Genomic DNA, 22,429 nt, shown 5'->3' with positions numbered 1-22,429 from the left:
ATTTTTATTTCACCTCCTCTTCTTGAGATCTTTTCTTATGAGCCATCTTGTATAACTTATGCAGTTTTCGAGCATCAAATTCTGTAAACTTGGAAACAAATATCCATAAGTTCCTAAAAAACAAAACAAAAAAAACCCAGTTCTGGTGAATTATAGAGCTTAAAAAATAGCTTTTTATCTCTTTATGGATGGCAAGCTATTGAATTTGGCTGCAGAATACTCTCCAAGTATAGAAATTAAGTTACAGAAATATTCTTCAAGGTCTCTGCATCAATAACACATTTATATGCTTTTGTCAAAGAAGTTTGACCAAGGAGTCTAAAAACTATAGGGTTCTGTCAATAGCTAAAATCCCTCTAAATTATATCAATGGCGCCCAGGCCTAGGTCCTAACAGTTTTCCCCCTCCTTCCCCACTTTCTGGACTCTGCCACACAATCCATCACCACTATGACCACCACCTCCCATGCTGGGGCCTACATTTAGTTGGTCATCTCCGTGTTACTGCCCCTCTTTCCTCCCAGTCATTACCACTGAGGCCAGTCATTTCTTCCATAACATTCAGTGACTCCTCCTTCCCTCCAACTCCATTACACTTACCCTATCATGGCATTACTGTGCAACAGGGGAGTGATATGAAAAAACAGGTGTTTAGAAAAAGGAGGGCCGGCCTGGTGGCGCACTGCTACAGTGCGCCGCTTGGGAGCACAGTGGCGCTCCCGCCGAGGGTTCGGATCCCACATACAGACCGGCCACTCACTGGCTGAGCGAGGTATGGGCGCAACACCGAGGGTTGCGATCCTGTTGCCGGTCCCGGTCCCGGTCCGGGCGCGACACTAAGGGTTGCGATCCGTAGCCAGTCACGAAAAAAGACAAAAAGGAAAAAGAAAAAAAGAAAAAGGAGGCATGGCCAGTCAGAAAGAGAGTATCATATCATCTCAAATTTTCTAACTGGCAGTTTCACCATGCCATGCCATGACACTGACAGAATACCTGTACAGGCTCCCCAACTTGTAAACCTGCTACATCAGGTGGAAAGCCATTTACCTTTCTTTCTAAGGCCTCCTATAAAGAGCTTCACTCTTCTTAACAAACTGCCTTTCAATCCTAAACAGCTCCCAGTCCCCCTGTCCCATTTTCAAGCCTTTGCTGAAGCCTGAGGACTGTGTTCATTTAAACAATTCCTCTCAGCTCATCCACACTCAGTTCAAGTGTGTCTGCCTGCCTCTCAGAAGACCTCCCTCCTGCGTAACTTTTCTGCATGTGCTTCCTTCTTGGAACTTCTAAACTCGGGTCTTGTATCTACCACTTCATGATGGACAGTTTCTCAGGAGTCAGAACTTTGTACTATTTTTGAACTCATAAAGAGCAAGGACCTTCTTATGAACTACTGCTAGCCAAGATTACACTGCCTGGCACGTTTATACACAGACAGGTCCCAGTGCACAGCAGGAAGCCCAGCTCCACAAATCTATATACCAGGATGACCTTTTGCTATCTTCTAATTAGGATTAAATCGGGTAAAAGGAAAGTCCCATGCGATATGTACAAGAAGATGTTGGTAACAGTGTTAAGGGGAAAAAAATAACATTTCTAAAATCAAATCTTTTATTCATGGGTGTGAAGTGTGCTATGAATAGCATCATAATAGAGGTTTTCTTAAATCCATTTTCACTCAAAAACCAATCCACTGAGCTTGGACATATTATACAAGCAAGGGATCTTCAAAAAGTTCACGTAAAGATTCATATTTAGCTTTTAATTCCATTTTTCCACAATTTTTTTGAAGTACCCTCATACAAAGATAATTACATTAATCATGAAGTATATAAGTTCAAAGTAACTGTGGTTTATGGAAAGAGACTTAATGTTACAATTGTCTTTTAGAAGTTTCAGTCATGTTTTCTTAAAATATCAGAAGTGAATACAGAAATAAACATATTTAAGCTATAATGCCTTCCAAACTAAAGTTCTAGATTATGCATTAATGCAAATTAGTACTAGAGTTCTTTATTATTAAAGGAGATGAGAATAGAGAATTCACAGTCCTTGAGGTTTTAACCTTCATTTCACCTCATGTGCTGTTACAGAACCAATTAGTTGTAGTAGACATAATATCTGAATATCTAAATATCAACCTGAGATGGGTAAAGTATTTAGACTAGATGATTTCTATCTGTTACAGGTTTAAAGAGGGAGTCTTTATTCTGAGAATAAGCCAGTAAATCCAGCATCACTGTCTTTCCCTCAAAAGGCTGGTCTCAGTGGAATGGCCTATTTCATGACAAGGAAGTTGAAGCCTACAGGTATGTTGCCAACAGGTGACTTAAGCGGAAAAAAATTTTCATTAGGGGGCACCTTTTATTCAACAAAAACAGAACCCACCCACACACTGTCAAATCAAACTAGGCAGATTCAAAGCCAAGATAGGCTACCTTCTCCACAGTTTGATGTGCTCCTGGTCTGAGTAGGCTTTAAGGCACTCGGCTATCCGATCTCCGATTTTCAACAGGCAGTTACGGGTGTGTTCCAGCTGTTCTTGCACGTTGAGTCCCTTGTCAGGTTTGTCCAGCTGTTTCAGTGCCTTTTTCACGGGCCTCATCCTCTCCTTACACTGGAACAGGCCAATAGAAACATAAAGCATCTGCAGAAATGAAGTCCTCTGCTTTGCTTACTTTGCCTTAAATTCCTACATCAGGGAAAACACAACCCACCCTCATGCCATATAATTGCTAGAGGAGGAGTGGGTCAGGCCAGCACAGTGGAACAAATATAAATATTAGAGTCAGAAAACCCTGAGGTGCAAGTGCCAGTACCATCACTTGAAGTTATGCCCCCTTTATACCTTACCTAGCCTCTCTAAATTCTCTTTTTCCTCATTTGCAAGAGGGGCATAACAATGCCTCACAAGGCTATTGTGAAAATGAAATGAGAAGCAGCACTACAGGCCTAACTAGAAAACCTCCCACCACAAACTATCTAAAAATGCAGGACAGAATACTTACAAATCCTTTAGGCTTGAAAGAAAGTTAGTTAAGGCAAGGCTTCTGGATGAAGATGGTAAAGTGAACACAAGAATTTTTTTCTCTCCCTCCCCAACCTCACTAAAACAACAGTAAAGAGACTGTCTTAAAAAGGGTAAGTCCACAAAGACAGGGAAAACGAGAGAGAAAACAACAGCAACAGGACACCTACAGCATGAGAAACGACTTCATAGATGTGAGGAAACAAAATCCTAAGCCAGCAGTAGAGAGAGCTGAGAACCAACCTGATTTACACTGCAAAATGTCCCCCAAAAGTCAGGTGTCTTTAGAAGCAGGAATGAAGACTGAAATAAGGACTGGTTTAAAGACTACTTAAGAAGTAACAGATACCTGGATTCATAACAGACACCCAGATTTCTCACTCTGCCCAGCAACAGAAATGGAGGCTTCCTCTCTTGAGAGGATGAAAGAAGGGCCCCTGAGCTGAGCTAACAAGCATAGTTGAGGGCGGTGGGCGGAATACTACACTGAGAACAGGAATATATGGATATATGCAACATTAGCTGAGCTACCGCGCAGTCTTCTGCCTCTCAGATTCCAGAATGAAGAGAGCCAGGCCTTCATCCTCCAGTCAGGAGACTGGGGGATTCTTCACAAAATTTAACCACCCCAGCAGAAGAGCCAAAAGACGCTGACTATCCATTACAAGTTTCCCAATGAAGGAGGCCCAGCTAGATAACCCTCCAGTGAAAACTCTCAAAGGCAATCAAGCCCCACCCACACTGAGCACTTCCTATTAGATCTTTAGTCCCCCACTCAGATCAGATGTTTAGTTCCCCACATGAGGAGACAACCCAGGATTACCAAAGACATTTGAGGAAAGTTTCTAATATGAACAAGAGAAAACAAAGAGAAGTATAAAAACATTCACAGAACCACAGGGGGGAAAAATCTTGGAAATAAAACATGACAAAAGGAATGAAAAACTAAAAAGAAATAATGGGTGATAAAGCTGAGGGAATCTCCCAGAAAGCAGAGTAGAAAGAAGAAATGAAAAATTTTTTAAAAAGAGAGTATCCAGAGTCTGATATATAAAAATGAGGAATTCCATTAAAGATAAAACTGAGAACTTCAGAGAAAATTGCTCAGAACTGTAGGTCATGGATGTCAGCCACTGCATATCTAGCACAACGAACTAAGATACATGATCATGGAATTTCAGAAAAATGAAAACCTTACAATCTACCATCACTTGTGGTAATTCCCACAGCTATATACTTATGACCTGTGCATTTTTCAGTGTTGTACTTCAATTTAAAAAAGAACACAAAACAAAAAGATACACCACAAACTGGAAGAAACTTGTAATGATTATAAAAACTAAAAGATTAGTACCAAAAATATATGAAGGATTCATAATAGAAAAAGTAAAAAAAAAAGACAAATTACCCAAAATAGGAAAGGATATGAACAGACAATTCACTGGAAACATGAATGCCCAATAAATATGAAAATAAGTGTTCAGCTACACCACCAGTATTTTCACTGTCCTCTGATTGGCAAAAATTATGAGTCAGAAATTACCGTTTCCAAGGATGGGAAGCAACTGGAACTCAAAGTCATTGCTAGAAAGAGTACAAATGTCTACAACTGCTTTGAGGAGTAATTCAACAATACCTAATAAAGTGACAGATGTGCACGCCCAATGAATGACATATCGTTTCTGCTCAAGCCATACACCCTGGAGAAGCTCTCACACATGTGTATAAGAAAATTGTTGCAACAATTTCACCGCAGCCTATTTGTAATAGTAAACATTTGGAAAAACCCCAATGCCCATCAGTAGGAGAAAGAATGAATTGTGGAAGTCATAAAGCAGAATAACATTAGCATTTAAATCAGAGCCACAATTAGCAACATGGATAAATCTCAAAAATGTGAATACTGAGGGAGGAAAAGCAAGTTACAAGATACACACAGTGCACCATTTATATAGTTTTAAAACATGGAAAGCAATACTATATGTTGTTTATGAATATATGGACCCAAGCTCTCATACCAAATTGCTCAAGTCAAACTTTACTCTGTGTTTTAGCTGTGTGACATAGAACAAGTTACTTAACTCCCTTCACTTTATTTTTTAATATGTAAAATGGAAATAACAACCTACTTCACAGGACTGTTGGGGAGAAAATACACATAAAGCAAACAAACAGCACCTGGCTGTTTTCTTGTGCTATTACCATCTTTACAGACATAAGTTGTAAAACTCTAAAATCACACATAATCAAATTTAGAATTGTGGTTACTTCTGGGAGGTAAGGAAGGAAAGCATGGGTTTAGAGTGAGGAACACAGGGGCTTCAACTTTATATTTTGAGTCTTTAAAAAAAATTCAGATTTGACAAAGCTTCATGGCATCTATAGCAATGCCTATAATGTTCCAGGAATTTTTCTGTATTTTTTTAAGGTTTCATAATATAAAAACAAGATTAAATGAGCCTTCATGTAAGAGGCTTTTTTAAATGGTATGGTACCATAGAAGCATTAGATATTGTCTCTTACAAACACTGGGCTAAAGAAGAACCAAGAAACAGACTGAATAGCTGCCTACATGATGAATTTATTCATTTACTCAATTTACTCATTTATTGGTACACTTCCAGCATCTGAACGAACTATATATAAAACATGATACTTGCCCTCAGAGAGCTCACAGGCAGCAAAGAGAATTAAGAAACTGAGATAAGTGCAAAGAAAAAAAATATATTCATACATATGAATGTAGGTTTTACAGAATACAGACAAAGAGGTCAAAAGAGAGAGAAGACTACTTTACAGGACAGGTCAACACTCTCTCCTTTGCTACCACAGGGCAGTAGTATTTTCATATTCAGAAGCCTGAATGAGCTGTTCTAGTGAAGTGTGATTTGTGGAAGTTTGGGGAGAGAAGAGATAGGAGAGGTGGGGGAAGGGCATCATGGACTGCAACCATGCAGCTCCAGCCAGGAGTGAGGGAACCCTGAGGACACACTGGCCTGTATCTAATCCCATGTAAGACTCGGTCCATGCACTCTCCCATCGTCTTCCCAATCTCATATGAGGAAATAGAGCCACATTTCCTATGCCATGTCTCAGCTCTCAGCACTGTAACATGGAGGCACATAAAGTATTGCACGTAAGGGTCCCCACTGCTCCAGCTCACTCAGCCAGGACCCAACCTCTTCCTGCATCAAGCCACCCCCGGTTCTACCACTCCAGCCACAGCAGCCTTCTATTACTTCCTCAAACGCACCACATGGCCTTTGTATGTGCTGTTGCATGGCCAGGGCATGCTTTCCACTCCCCTCTTTTACTCTTCCTTCAAAACCGAAGTCAAACATCACTTCCTTAAACAAGCCTTCCTGACATCTCCTGACTAGGCCAAACCCCAAAATCCCTCACAGGATTTCCATAGTATTCAATCTCTCTCCTCCACAGCCCCACCTCAGTAGCACTAATGATTTGTGTAGTTCTCTATCACCGCTATTCAAATGTGAAGTCTACAAAGATAGACAGTTATCCACTCAACATGGTAACTTCAGGGGCTGGCACACAGAAAACATTCAATACATGTTAGCTCAGTGAACACTCCTATTCACCAAATGTCTCTGAGGGCCCCAACAACCTTTCCAAATGGGAGCACAAGACATGAAATCCAGTCCCTAAACTTCTTCCTCACAAGAGAACCAGTAAGAAAATCCCTTCCTGCCAGCCTGTTTCACAGCACATGGTCTTAAGGCATTATAAGCAATGTCTTTCCAAAGTAACGTATTAATGCTTAGATCAACTACAGCTCTGTGGCTGGACCTGTAAAAGGTAGAGCGACAGCAAACACTGTGGCTGCAGGCAGCGGCATCCCTCACTTTCAGGACTTACTATGCTGAATGTCTCCTGGTCCAGATCATCATCCTCATCCTCTCCAATGGGGACAGGTTCACTTCCTGCTGTAATATGGACAGGACCCTGAGATCGCTTTGATTTACTTGAAGATTTGGCATCACCACCTTTAGGCTTTTAAAAAAGAGTTACAAGGAATCATTGTCATTTGTGTGATCCTGTCTTGCAATGTGGACTTCTTAACTATGTTGCATTACTATACTGGGTAAATATAATGGCCTCAGTTTATAAAAAAGGTAAAATAAAGTCCTCTAAGACATCATGAAGACAAACTTACATGATAATAGCTTAATTATAATTATTCCCATGTCTGTCTCTAAATATACCCAATTATAGCTTAATTGACCCAATTAACTCAGCTTCATCAATGCTATTTTTGAGTTTCTATTTCCTCATCCATAAAATGCACAAAAAATGTTTTCAAAAGGTTAAGATTGTAAACTGGCAGAAATCTCCTGGAGTAGTATCATATAGCAACTTTTATTAAAAGCTTATTTTTGATTTAGGAATTTGTACTAAATTATTGCAAAGGACTGAAATGTACATGGATAAATCTCAAAATTATATTGAATGAAAGGTTACAGAAAGATATATATAATGAATTCATGTACAAACATTTTTAAACATATAAAATAGTGTATAGTATGTTTTATTTCTAGTTATATAGTATATATATAATATTTAGTACAACTACAAAAACACAGACAGGAAGGTTTTAAACCTACTTCAGAGTAGTGGTCATGGGGAGGAGAAAAGAGGGAGGAAGAGTAATGAAATCAGGGAGAAGAAATGATGGGGGGAGCTTCGACAGTATCGGTAATGAGTTCATGAAATACAAAAGACATTAGCCAAAATAAAAAGCCACTTGAAGTAAACATAAAAAAAATGAAAACAACAGTTGTAATATCTGTGCAGTGGACAAATCAATGTTTATTGAATTGTTCTTTGTGCTTTTATTTTTGAAATATTTCACTTTAAAAAAAGAATGTCTTTCTGTGAGAGTACAAATGCAAAGGTATTTGTCACAGTACAGTTTATAAAATTAAAAAATGGAAAGCAATTTCAGTACGAAGAGATTTAAATTGCTTCTAAAGTGTTAAAACCAAACAGAATCCTCCCCGTCTATTAAAAATGGAAAGTTATGATATACTGCTAAGTAGGGAGAAAAGATTATCCAAAAAGTCTAAAAAAAATCCCAAAGGTTCTTTTTTTGGAACTTTTGTCTTATGCATTTAAGTACAAATATAAAATGAAAATCTACTAGAAATCTACTACTCATCAAGAGATCTACTAGAGTTACCACTGTATGGTACAATTATAGCATTTATTTGTATGTTTTAGCAATGATGAAGGATTAAATGCAAAATATTTTTTTCAGAAGTCAGCAAGCAAGCACACATGCAACACTGTACCAATTCTATGGTTTGGAATAAACTTCATAAAACCCCCAACATAAAGATTATATAATAGCAGAGCTTTTTAAAATCCATTTCTACTTCAATAACTCTTCTAAACTCTTCAAACATTCAAATTCATTTGTGGACTGTGCTCTTCTAACGTGAATCTGAGAAATATTTCAAGTAGTTACCTGTATTTGTTTTTTTTTTTTGTTTTTTTTTGTTTTTTTTGTTTTTTTGTTTTTCCGTGTCCGGCAACGGATCGCAACCCTCAGTGTTGCCCCCGTACCGGACCGGGGACCGGCAACGGGATTGCAACCCTCGGTGCTGCTCCCGCGCCTCGCTCAGCCAGTGAGTGGAAACCGGTCTGTATGTGGGATCCGAACCCTCGGCGGGAGCGCCGCCGCGCTCCCAAGCGGCGCACTGTAGCAGTGCGCCACCGGGCCGGCCCCAAGTAGTTACCTGTAAATACATATTTCTCTCACTTGTCCTAGCTCATTCAAACATTCCCCTTGAAATATGTAATAAAAGATCAAGCGAAGGCCTTCTATATTAAAGAACACGCCAAACTTGCAAGTCCCCCTCTCTCTGCAAGGAGGGGTGCAGGCATCCCTCCAACAGCCCATCCTTCTGGGATATACCCATACAGAAACAATTATTCCAGGATCCTCAAATCTCATTCTATTTCTACATCCAAAAGGGGAATTCAAAGGCTTTGGATATCCTCTTAAGAAGAATGGCATCAATACCTTCTCTTTCTTATCTTTTGACTTCTTCTTTTCCTTGTCCCCTTCTTTGTCTTTCCTAGAACTCATTTGTTTCTCCTTGTTCTCTTTGTTCTCTTTCTTCTTCTGTTTTTTTTTCATTGGACTTTTTTCTAAAGCATCATCCTAAGAAACAAATTGGGCTATGAACTTTTTGCCACAAACTTTATATTTACTCATTTACTTTCAGGAGAACGATGCACTGACCCAGTGGTTCATCACTGTGTCTATACTTAGAAGCTTGTTTTCAAGCATTTGGCCTCAAAGCACACACACAATTCTAAACTCTCTAGTAATAACCAGTTAAGCCTGTAACGACAGACGCTCTCTACTTACGTCATCTCATTTAATTCTCATAGCAACCTTTCAACATAGGCATTATCATTTCCATTTCACAGATGGGAAAACAAAACAAAACAAAAAAAACCCTAAAACTGATGTCCAAAGAGATTATACACCTGCACACAGGCAGCTAGTAACTGATGAGGTTGCTAGTATCTGAATACATGTACATATGACACAAATCCATGCTAGTTTCTGTACCCAATGCCAACCCTCTTGGAGCTAATCTCAAAGTACAATTATACTCTTAGATTAATGACATAAAATCCCATAAAGTTATCACTCACTGAAACAACACAATGAGTGATACCAATTTTACTTTTCACTTAGACCAGAGGTTACAAACTGGCACGCCTTGGGCCAAACCTGACCCACAGGAGATTCATTTGGCCCAACAATTAACTGAACTGCACAGCAGCTGCCTCCTTTACATTAGGCATGAGCTCTCTGGGTAACCACAGTCCCCACCACTCCCTATCGTTCCCAACAATGAGGCTAAGTGTCTACTGCCACTTAGCACTAAAACCTATATTCATTCCCTTCATTTACTTTTACTATGTATGAATTTGCAATTGCCGATTTAAATAAATAACTATATTCCACTCTGACAGATTAAGCAAAGATATACTCTATTTTAATTTTATCTACTCTACATTGAAACCAAATACATTTCAAATGATTTTATAAAAGTTAGCAAAATAAATATAGCTATAAAGAAATAACTCTCAAATGAAATCCAGCCTCGTACCTTTACTTCTCCCTCTTCTGATGGATTATCTGAGTGCCTAGGAGATGAAAACTCAATCCCATGCTCATCTTTCAACCTGGGCGCTTTGTTTTCCTTCTTTACTCGAGGTTTCCGTTTCTTTAGTTTGGCCTGAAAAGAGAGAGAAAATGATGATAAAAACTATAAATTAAGTCCCTCAAAAGCATGACCAAAAAAATAACATTATGACTTTTTGATGTAGTAACAGCCATATAACTCAAGCAACATAATTCAGAGGAAATCAAAGAGCGTAACCAATTTTACCTGAAAAAGAAAAACCAAACCAAAAGAAAACAAAAAACCTGTAGGCCTTATACATTTCCTAAACCACATAAAAAACATCCATATATTGACTCCATTTTTCAGAATAACAAAAAAGGGGGGAAACATCTTACGTACAAAGATACAAATAAAGATAATAATAGTAACATTAAAAAACCTGGACGTAAGCTATATCTAAAAATAAAGAAAAGTTTAAGATCTACTCAAATTTGACACAGTAATCTAAAACAAGTATAAACATGATCTAATCTCTCTCCAGAACCTAACGCATAATACATTACAAACTCAACATATTATCTAGAGAATGATACTTCTTATGACACTATTATGTGAAATACAACAAGATGTGGGATTATGGTGATATTTTTTTCTAAAATTTGTTCTACTTATGATACAGGTCAATTAATACAAATGGCATAGCTATGAGAGCACATAAGGAACATGTTACACAAAGGCTGCTAGTTCAGGATGTAACTTATAGTGTCTCCTAACTGTGATTCCTATCTTTCTAGGCCTGAACTGAAATAAGATGGGGAAATAAAAAGATAAAGATCAGATGAGTTCATTACCAACGCAGTTTGCATCTTTCACTGAGCATGTAAGATAACAATAACTGAAGTACAGTTTCTGAATTAACTGTGGATTCCAATATCCGTTTTAGCCCTGGGATCCATTATTACAAGTAGCCCAGAGTCAGATATAACAATAGGGAAACATACTGGTATTCAATACAGTAATTGGAACTATGTTATAAAATTGAAGAAACAGGATAAAAAAAACCAGTAAGTCAGTACTTCTGGACTAGTGGCACTAGGGAGAGATGAGGATTGTTTTAAAGCAATATTTAAGGAGAATGGATTTATAAAAGTTGTCAAATGCTGATGTCAATTATTAAAGGAACGTTTTCTATTATTACCAACCAAACCATCATCACTGGTATCTCACAAGCAACACCTGACCATGCGTAGGTAATATTCTGTGCAGCACTCAGAAAGGGTATCTCTTTTCCTACCTAACTCTGCAGGTTGGAGCCCCAGCCCCCTGAAGAACACTTAGCTAGCAGCGTACTCACCTCTTCCCCACCTGTCACGGCCCCCTTCTTCTCCAGACCCTTCCTAAGCAGCTTCAGCAGGTAGTCCGCTCGGGTCTGCAGCTGCTTCCCCTGAGGCTTTTTATCTGTCTCCACGGGCAGAATCTTCAACAGGAAAAGAAGAGAAGCACCCGCCACCACCCACATCTAGGTTAGTAGATCAGGATAAACAGAGACAACAAAGAACTGAACACAGTCCTTTCCCTCCCCAACCATCCTATCTCATGTCCATGGCTCCCAGTCACTGAAAATCCCTCACGAGCCGTTCTCATTTTACAAAATGGGATGGAGAAATCCAGCTCTCCCACTGGCTCCTACCTGTGCTGTTAACAGGGTAGAACAACTCAGGTAGGAGGGGCTTGTGGCTTCATCTGCTAGAGCATCCCAGCCGTCGTGGATTTCCTCCTTCCAGGAGCAAGGAATCCCTGGAGCTAGGTTAAAGCTTCGTTTTAGATTGAAAATGCTTCTTAGAGCATTGCCGGAGAGCACTGAGCTATGCCAGGACATGATCCATTCCCTGCTACCACAGTTGGACCTCTCAGGCCAGACTAGATTTGGTCTCAGTGCTTATGGCAGGGTGCTGTCACCCTCCTAAAACCCAGATGGGATGAGCATTGTTTGACGTGCCAGGAAAAGCCCTGCCAGGAGCACAACATGGAGCAAATCTTACTAAAATTTGAACCAGCTTTCCTTGCTTACAACTCTAATCATGGCCTTGGCTACTTGCAACAGATAGGATGGGAGGCTCGATTTTGTGGGAGAAGTACAGCCAGTGTTTAATTCCATTACAAAAAATACCAAGGTGACACTCATTTTGTCTTTGTGTGTAGAACTGAAATATGGTTATTTCAAATATCTTTTTAAACAAAGTGCCAACAATTAAGGCCAAGGAATGTTCTTATTATTAATAAATGTACCCTGGTATTTATTGTAATGAGATTTAACCTAAAATAAATATCAGAATTTTAAGATTTCTCCTATAATTTCCCCAAAATTTCACCTGGCTATTATATTTCCCTTTATCTTCATTTATAAAACAGTGCCAGTGCCACAATCCACTAAAGATGGTAATATTTCCAAGAATAAAGAAATCCCAGAAATTTACTATTATACTAATTTCCAATTTGGACCCCCCCCCAAAAAAAGTTAAAATTAATCAATATAAAAATATCATATAACACATCTAGAAATCTCTAGGCTCACAAGGTCACTCACTTTGTCTGTTAATTTGAGCTCTGGATCTGTTTTAATTAACTCCCAGTTTCCATAGCCATGTTCATAAATCCCCAGCAATAGGCGAGAGTCGTCCTCCACTCCCCACTCTACATCAAAATGTGCAGCTTTGACACGACAAGTCAAGCAGTATCTAAAGAGATTTTAAAAATAGGGAGACATTAGAAGAGGGGCCTTTCTGATATGTTAAAGGAGAAACAATGATAACACTACAGAACTACACATAGCATAACCTTAAACCTATTTTCTTATGGCACAACCACCCATGCATGTATATAAAATACTCACTTTTTTTTTTCTTCAGGGTCCACAGGAATAGACTTATGCAGCATCTCAAACTCTTCTTCATGTTGGATAATGGATTTTACATTAACCTGAACTCCAGATATCTTGATTGTTGGGCCTCTCCTTTTCCCTGGTCCTTTCCCTAAAGAATACCAATTTTGTATTAATTAAATGAAAATGTGCTGAAGTTCCACCAAAAACACGTATCACCAAGCCCTGAACTTAGTCCCTCTATATTGATCTCCAGCTTACTGTTAGTTCAAAGATATCTATAGCACCAAACTTGAGAAAAACTTTTGTCTTACAGATTATAAGATTATAATGTATAGCTTATATGCTGTTTTACAGATTTTTAAAAATTTCTCTATCTTGTAAAATAACCTTTAAACAAATCAGCTTTATAAGATGTAGGATTTCTTTTAATATACTGATGTTTATAATTGTATTTTAGTCTTCCTGTTTGGTTTTCTGTTTTTGGTTTTGGCGGCTGGCTGGTACGGGGATCTGAACCCCATGACTTGGTATTACAAGACTGTGCTCTAACCAAATCTGAGCTCACCGACCAGCTTTCCTGTTTGTTTTATACTGCTCTGGCTCTAAAATTAACAAAAGAAGATACTGAAGGTACAATATTAATTCTGGAGTTTTTTTCCTTTTGTTTTCCTATTTATCCCATTAACAGAACTGAAAGAAACTCAAATATTTTAAAGATGATTTATACTTGATATTTATAACATCACTGCTGAAAAAGTATGAGATCAAGTATCTAACACATTTGAAATGATGAACAAAGGGAGGCATGAAAAGATCACCCTAACCCTAATCTCAAATTAAAATAATCCCAGAAGTAAAAATAAAACCCAGTCACTCTAACCAAAGAGTCAAAGTTGAAATCCACAAGATACCACCGCTTGTTTGTGAGGAAAGATGCCTCTCAATAGAAAATCGGCAAAATGTATGAATAGACAGTTTACAGAAAACAAAATGCAAATGGCCCTTAGAAGAGGTGCACAATCTTGCTCATTAAAAGAAAAATGAGATATCATCTTTGGTAATATCAAACCAAAGTATATATGCATTTTCTCCAGGACCCAGCACTCCCACTTCTAGACATCTATCGCAAAGATACACTGGCAGAGATATGAAATTGTATATTCATTAGACCATTTATAATGATAAAAGGCTGAAAGTAACCCAAATATTCATTACTAGAGAACATAAAAGTATAAATTGACATCAATCTACATAATGGAATACTGTGTAATTGTAAAATGAAGGAGAGTGATCTTAATGATATGGAGTGATCTCAATGATATGGAGTGATCTCAGATGTGAAAATAAGCAGGTACAGAACAGTGTGTCATATGTTCTCCTTTGTATGAGGGGACATACATACTCTCACATACTTATACAGTTAAATTTTTAAAAAGAAACAACAGAAAGATAAGCTCAAAACTAATATAAATGGTGACCTATGGGGGAGAAAGAAAACAAGGCTATGGTACAGGGATGAATGCAAGATTCTCCAAATGTACAGTGTTTTATAATTTTGACTCTGGACCATGCAAATGTTTTACATAATTAGAAAAACAAAGATAAATCGAAATGAGAAAAGCAATTGCTAAAAATTTTAAATAAATAAAAACAAAAGAACCTGACTACATATTAAGTTGGTGGTGTAACACACAGAGAAAGAACTTCAAATAATTTTAAAATATAATAATTTGACTATACATTATTAGCGGATGTATTCTAAGGACAAAAAGAAAGGCAAAGAAATTAAACTTTGCATTCAGGAGTCTTATTTCTAACAGTTAAGATTAATATTGTTATTTGGAAACGTATAATACAGGATAAAGCAAATACATAATTATGTTAACATTTTTAACAACAAAATTTTCAGCTTAACAGAAAAGAGGTACCAATAATCTTATATTTGAACTGGAAATGTCAGCCTGAAATCCAAATATCCCAAAATCAGTAAACAGGAAATACAGGTTTAGGGGAAACAAATTAAACAATGACAAGACGAACCAATCACCCAGATCCAGAATAAGGACAGGCACACAGAAAAAAGAGGGATGTAGGGGAGAAGAGGACTGATATAAGGAAATATCTCCAAATTACACTGTGAGATGGAAAATGCAAGGTATAGTGTACATGCTGCACTACCACTTGTGTTTACAAAGAAAAAACCATTAGTGAAAAAACATTTATTCATTTTTTAAATTTATGTATTTTAAAATTTCTCAAAAAAGACAAGAAACGATACAGATACATGTTTTTCATTTTGGGGCCATGTAAACATATTACTTATTCAAAACAATTACAAAGAAAAAACACTGTAAACAAAGTTTACTTTTGGGTGTATTCTGGATGCTATAAAAGCACATATTCAGATCATTGTCCATATCATTCAAGTTATTTAAGTTTCTTTTACAAAAAAAGAAAATATATCTTTAAAAGTTTTGGCTGCATCTAAGATATTTTTTAATTCTCTTAATTTCAATAATATCCTTAAAAAGAAAATTCTAAACACAAATACTCACTTCTTTACTTAATAATAATAGCTTATACTGCAAGCCAGACACTATGCTAAGCTCTTTATGAGGATGAAATTATAGTCACCCCTCAGTATGTGTAGGGGTTTGGTTCCAGGACCTCCAGCAGATACTAAAATCTGTAGATACTCAAGTTGCTGATAAAAAAAAATGATGTAATATTCAAATATAACCTACCCACATCCTCCCATGTACTTTAAATCATCTCTAGATTACTTGTAATACCTAACACAATGCAATGCTATGTAAATAATTGCTCTACTATATTATTTAGGGAATAATGACAAGAAAAAAAAGACGCAATTTTTTCCCCAAATATTTGATCCACAGTTGGTTAAATACACAAATGCAGAATCCACAGATACAGAGAGTAACTATATTCAATTAATCACCTCAATCCTTTGAGGTAAGTACTATTACTGCATTTTGCAAATGAAATAGTTAAAGGGGTATCACTTGCCCAAGGTCTTATAACTAGGAAATGACAGAACCAAAATTCCAGATTAACTGGCTGCTTCCAGAGCCTAAACACTTTTCCACAGCTCTACAGGGCCTCTGAAGGGTAGCCTTACCTAGTGTAGTGAAAGGTGACAAAAGAATAGGGGAAATGGCACAGATAAACCACAGTCCAGACAACTGGAAAGACAACACCCTCATTTCTTTGTTTGAGGTTCACTATGCGGGTGTCTTTTAACAATAAATACTTCAGAAGTCTCTCCTCACAACCCCACACCTCCTGCTTTTAGGGATATCACATGGGAAAAGCAAAAACATCCTCTGGTGTCTAAGAGAAAACACACTACAGGTCCAATCCAATTACAGCAAATTACGGTGGCATGAAAATCTCAGTGTAACAAAAATATTCCTCCGATACTTTACTTAGTCCAATTAATCCTCTAAATCCTTTGTTTGTCACAACACAACAATATGTATAAGTACATCCAAGATAATTAATGACACCCGTGGTCTATAATGCCCCTCTGTATTTGCAAGCAATATATGGAGGTGTCCACTCAGCTATGCCTTTCAGATCTTTACATCATTCAAACTAATTTCAACTTTCTATAGCAAAATAAAACATCTTGTTTATCACTCTACATCTTCTGCACATCAGCTTCATTTGTGAGTAGCTCTGTGGGATCTTAGAACACTGAGCTCACACAAAGGTGGCTCAGAATACACACCTCAAAGCATTAGCCATTTGTGGGATACAACTCTGTTCTAAAAAAGCCCTTTAGTAACAGAAATCCCAGTCCATGAGTGCCAAGTTTTAGAGAATCACTGAAGTAGCCTTATTGACTTACCCTCACTGGCATTTTCTTTCAACTGTTCTTCATATTCCTGCATTGCTGACACACAGCTGTTGTGAATCAGTTCACCCAGGCGTTTCAGATCAGCCACAGACTTATCTACCAGTTCAGCATCACGTGCTATGCACTCCAGCCTGAGGAAGGACAAATATGGTGACACTTCAGGGCCCACTGCTCACTTTTTCTAAATGTCACTATGTCTTATATAAGCTTGCTCCTGCAAGGACACTTCTCCTTCACTGGTCATTCCAAGGTTCCAACAAGAACCCTTGGACAGTGACTAAAAGCTAACATTCATTTTCCATTGTAAAGAATTGCACCTTGGAATATTCCACGAATTAAAGTAATTCCAAAAAACAGAGAGGAAAGGATTCAATTTTGTCTATTAAATAAAAGGGCTATCTGCCAATGGCAGCAGGTGAAGTGCCTAAAGACTGTAGGCACTAGTTTGTTTCTTAGTGTTCACTTTGTTTTTGCCAGCCCACTTTCATTCATTTCAATGTTCCTAGAAGCAGAGTATAGTTTCCACAATATTTTAGCTGATCTCCAAGTCATATGAAGCATATGAATACTTACTGGCTAAGAATAAGGCTGTCAAAAGGTGCCAAACCCACTTTCCCACAACCCATTCTCAAAGATAGGCTTAGCAACAGTCCTGGGAAGATGTACCTGAATTTCTTGGTTTGGCCTACTGCTACATTTCACTATTTCCTCTCCAAATGGAGAGGACAAAACAAAACAAAAAAGGCTTGTAATTTTCATCCACTCCAGAAGTTTATCAGAAATAGATAAAAATTTTAATCAAGGCACCTGACATTTCCTTTAAGTCAGTCCTATTATTTAGAGTATGTGTTTCTGATTTCTTCAAAGCAAAATACTAAAATATTTGAAATCGAGTCTTTTGTTAAAATTCAACCTCTCAATTCATTTTCTGAATGCTTGTAGAATAGTAACAACAGCTAACCCTTTTGGAAGTTACTACTGGTGAGAAGATATAAGCTCTTTACATTTAATCTTCATCACATCCAGTTAATTAGTAGAAGATTACAAAATCAAAAAGCCTTTTCTCTTTGACATTACTAATCTAAGAATTAGAATGCAAATAGCAACTACATATATTCTTTTCAACTGGAGTTATCCAAACATCCCTTCTGGAAATTATGTCTTTGTTCTATAGTTCTGAATGTACTTGCTTCATCTCTTCATTAAGGTAAAATCTCTGTATGCATGGTGTAGATGCCTTTATCATCTCTGCCACCCCTCCACAGGGGAACATGCACAAACAGGCACCCAATATATAAATGTTGTAAAAGAATGTTTCCAGGAAAAAAAAAATGTTCCTGGCATCAGTACTAAATGGAAAATATTATCAAAAAAATAACCTGCTATTATAAGGAAAGTGAAATAGAATAAGTGACTATTACTGAGCTTACCGTTCAAGAGGAAGACCAAACTTCTTATAAGCCTTGATGAACCTAAGAATATGATCAATAAAACACAATAAAAAACAGAGACTTTAGCTATGTTAATGCCAACACATCGTGATAAAATATAAGCCATGCAAATTGTTAAAAATAGAATGGGCCCAAACCTTGCAACTACCACTAAATTAATAAATGTTGAACATCTTTGAAACTAGCCAACTTAAAAAAATGAGTGCTGAAGATGCATTCCAATTAAAGATCAACTTTATTCTCACTTGCTGATCATGAAACTGCTTAGAAATATAATAGACAACTGGGACCTAACATGTCCTTATTAGAAGATACAAGTTTATGGAGTTCAATAAGCAATAAATGATTCAATCACCACAACTCTATTGTGATAAAACCTCAATACAGATATCTGCCTATTCAGTCCACTATAATTACTTTTAATTCCATACTGCAATACTTTTTCCTTTATGGTCAATGATATACCTGTAAAATTTTTAGGACTGTGTTAAATAATTTTCGGAATGAAGCAAAGTAAAATAAATTTGGAAATTCTGCTGACTTCTCCTGCCCAAGCTTGTCTTCAACCCAAAATCCTAGCTATCCTTCTTTAAGTCTCTACCCTAAACCATGCTATATACCAACCCATGTCATTATCCTTTCCCCATCCCTACAAGCTAACCACTGGCACCTTCACTAAAAAGAAAGAATCACAATAACTCAAGGTCACCATTGTAATATGCCAAATTACTATGATTAATTGGCTATGTAACAGTGTGAGGGAAAAAAAAAGATCAGAGAACATGGCGACTGAAGAAAATTGGACTGAATACAATAACTAAGAAACAATATTAAAGAAACAGCACGGATACAGGATTAGGAAAGTGATATATATGAGAATGAACCTGAGGATTATTCCTCAACTCTACATTCTTCCTTCTTGATATACATTGAAATATTTTATGTCTGAAATAACATGACGTTTAGGATCTACTTAAAAATAATTATTAGGGGAGGGCTGGCCGATTAGGTCAGTTGGTTAGAGCATGGTGTTACAACACCAAGGTTAAGGGTTCAGATTCCCATACTAGCCAGCTGCCAAAAAATATATAGATAGATAAATTAATAATAATACTGAAGGGGAGAAGCACTTCCAGAATGGAGGAACTTGCAAACCTCCAAAAATCTGCTCTTCCATAAAAGGAACAAGAATACTGGCAAAAACTGTCAAAATCATTGTCAGAATTCTGAAAATTAACCAAAGGTATAGATAAATTAATAATAATACTGAAGGGGAGAAGCACTTCCAGAATGGAGGAACTTGCAAACCTCCAAAAATCTGCTCTTCCATAAAAAGAACAAGAATACTGGCAAAAACTGTCAAAATCATTGTCAGAATTCTGAAAATTAACCAAAGGCTTGCAGCCATCTAAGAAGCATTTATCCAAGAAAATGGCTAAGTCTTGGTAAGAATAGCAAGCTTTCTGGCATTTTAACTTGCTCTACTACCATGCCCTTCTCCCCATCTCCACGAAAGCCTTGAAAACCAACAAGTTCAGAACTACAGTAGCTGTACCAACCAACAGCATTTAACAGCCACTGGAAGGAAAAGAACAACAGGTCTGGGGCTCCCCAAAAGCCCTAGCCCCAGAGAACAGTGCTATTTGACCTGAAAGCAATCTGAGAAGCTCCATTCTCAGGCTTGTCTTTATTTGACCTGACTCACAACTCACTCTGTGTGAAACAGCCCCGTACACAGTTCACTGGTCAAAAACAATTAGATGCAAAGGATTAACATCACAGCAGCCTGAGGCAACATTGCCAGCTAGGGTGAATAAGAGGTAGACCAAAAACTGAAAAGGAAAAACCAGGAGAAATGATGTCCACAGGGAGTCAAAAACAATTAGATGCAAAGGATTAACATCACAGCAGCCTGAGGCAACATTGCCAGCTAAGGTGAATAAGAGGTAGACCAAAAACTGAAAAGGAAAAACCAGGAGAAATGATGTCCACAGGGCACTCTGAAAAGCTCTGATATATTCCTGAGAATCTAGAAGGTCTCTGAAAAGGTCCTAACCTCTCCATTTTGGCTAATCTTGAGGATCTGCACAAGCAGGAACTGAAGGTTAAGGCAGAGTTGTAAACTGCCTGCCAGAGCATTGAAACATGCCCCAACATACACAACAAATCCTTCAACAAAGGCTGGTAGAATTATGGGCTCAAAGCATTTAAAGAAACCTCTGTCCAACCATTAACTGACCATTAAGCTAAAGGAGCAGAGACTTCAGAGAAGTAACCCAGAAAAATCACTAAACATGCAACAGCAACAGCAGCAGCAAACACAACCATCTCTGGCTGGAGAGGGGAAATCTGATTTCCAGAGCTGGCACATTTTACTACTTAAAATGTCCAGTTTTCAACTAAAAAATTATAGACACATAAAAAAGCAACAAGTATAAAGTGTACACAGGGAAAAAAAAGTAGTTAATAAAAACTATTCTTGAGGAAGTCCAGAATTTGGACTTATAAGACAAAGACTTTAATTAGCTATTAGAAATATATACAAGAACTAAAGAAATCCAGGCCAGAAGAACTAAAAAGAAAATATGAGAATAATATATCACCAAATAGAGAATACTATTGAAATTAAGTTGGTATTAGTACAAATTGAATTGTTCTAAGTTGAGATGTTACTTGTAATCTCCAGGGAAACCACTAAGAAAATAACTAAAAGGAAAAAAAAGGTAAAAGAAACAAAGTAATTAAAATGGTATACTAAAATATATCTATTTAACACAAAAGAAAGCAGTAATGAGAAAAAAATAAACAAAAAAGACATATGACATATAGAAAACAAATTGCAAAATGCAGATATAAATCCTACCTTATCAGTAACTGCATTAAATGTAAATGTGTTAAAGACTCCAATCAAAAGGAAGAGACTGGCAGAAAAGATTTTTTTTTTTTAAATGATCCACTTATATGCTGCCTACAAGAGACACAAGTTAGATGCAAGGCCACAAATAGGTTGAAATAAAAAAGATATAAAAAGATACTATCTTTTTTATTTCAAATACCCAAAAAGAGAGCTGAATTGGCTATACTAATATCAGACTAAAAAATAGACTTTAACACAAAAATTGTCACTAGAGACAAAAAAGGACACTTTAAAATTATAAAAAGGCCAATCCATTAAGAAGACCTATCAATTATAAAAATATATGCCCCTAACAACAGAGTCCCAAAATGGGACAAATAGATAATACAATAATACAGACTTCAACACCCCATTTTCAATAAAGAACAACTAGACAGAAAAAATCAATAAGGAAACAGAAGGTTTGAACAACACTAAATCAAATATACCTAACAAACATCTATAGAATAACTCCACCCAACAGCAGAAAACATTCTTCTCAAAATAATATTGGAAGTAGGAAGCAAGAGGGGGTATGAAATACATATAAGATTGACTACAAACTCAAAACTGTTATGTTGATAAGTACAAGTGGAGAATGTTATATTCTATTCTGCCAATATTTGTATTTATTTACATTTTTCCATAATAAATTAAGCAAAGAATAATAGGTGTAGCATTTAGGTGGAAGCAAAGACCTCATGGTTTCAAATATATTGTCCTTAAAGGACTATTACATATAATTATAATATGGATTATACTATAAAGCTAACGTATGTTCATACCTTCTATTTTCCTTCGGCTTTTTAAAAAATAACATGAAAACAGAAAAAATGACTTGGAAGCAGCAATTTTAGATCCCCTTTTTTGGAGGGCATAGGGATGTGAACCAGATACCAACAAATATGGAATAAGTACTTGTGCGGGATAGATTGCCCCAACCTAAGACAGGCACAGTTCCCGTGAGTACTGACACAAAAACATGTCTAAACTTGATTGTAAGTGGGAAAAAAAAGCAAGCTGTTGAACAACATATTGTACATACTACTAATGAACCAAACCAAACCACGACCAAACTGATGTCAGTACTAACACTGATGGGATTGGAATGGGGGGGGGGGGGGGGGA

At 37.1% G+C, this 22,429-nt stretch overlaps 1 protein-coding gene across 1 annotated transcript in view; it reads right to left on the bottom strand.

Moving 5' to 3' along the window:
• The window catches only part of CHD2 (chromodomain helicase DNA binding protein 2), a 120,537-nt gene that overhangs the window by 14,240 nt on the left and 83,868 nt on the right, over window positions 1–22,429 (bottom strand). Inside the window, exons 27-36 of the mRNA XM_008573044.1 lie at window positions 18,385–18,426; window positions 16,946–17,085; window positions 13,084–13,222; window positions 12,778–12,928; window positions 11,545–11,667; window positions 10,173–10,301; window positions 9,068–9,208; window positions 6,901–7,035; window positions 2,435–2,613; window positions 14–113 (exon numbers count right to left, since the gene is read on the bottom strand). Of these exons, the coding sequence (XP_008571266.1) occupies window positions 14–113; window positions 2,435–2,613; window positions 6,901–7,035; window positions 9,068–9,208; window positions 10,173–10,301; window positions 11,545–11,667; window positions 12,778–12,928; window positions 13,084–13,222; window positions 16,946–17,085; window positions 18,385–18,426 (1,279 nt within the window). The remainder of the gene's footprint in view (window positions 1–13; window positions 114–2,434; window positions 2,614–6,900; window positions 7,036–9,067; window positions 9,209–10,172; window positions 10,302–11,544; window positions 11,668–12,777; window positions 12,929–13,083; window positions 13,223–16,945; window positions 17,086–18,384; window positions 18,427–22,429) is intronic.

The sequence above is a fragment of the Galeopterus variegatus genome, unplaced genomic scaffold, assembly GCF_000696425.1.
Source record: "Galeopterus variegatus unplaced genomic scaffold, G_variegatus-3.0.2 Scaffold868, whole genome shotgun sequence".
Lineage (NCBI taxonomy): Eukaryota > Metazoa > Chordata > Mammalia > Dermoptera > Cynocephalidae > Galeopterus > Galeopterus variegatus.
The sequence above is the reverse complement of the archived record's forward strand: the minus strand, read 5'-3'. Positions and strand labels throughout refer to the sequence as shown.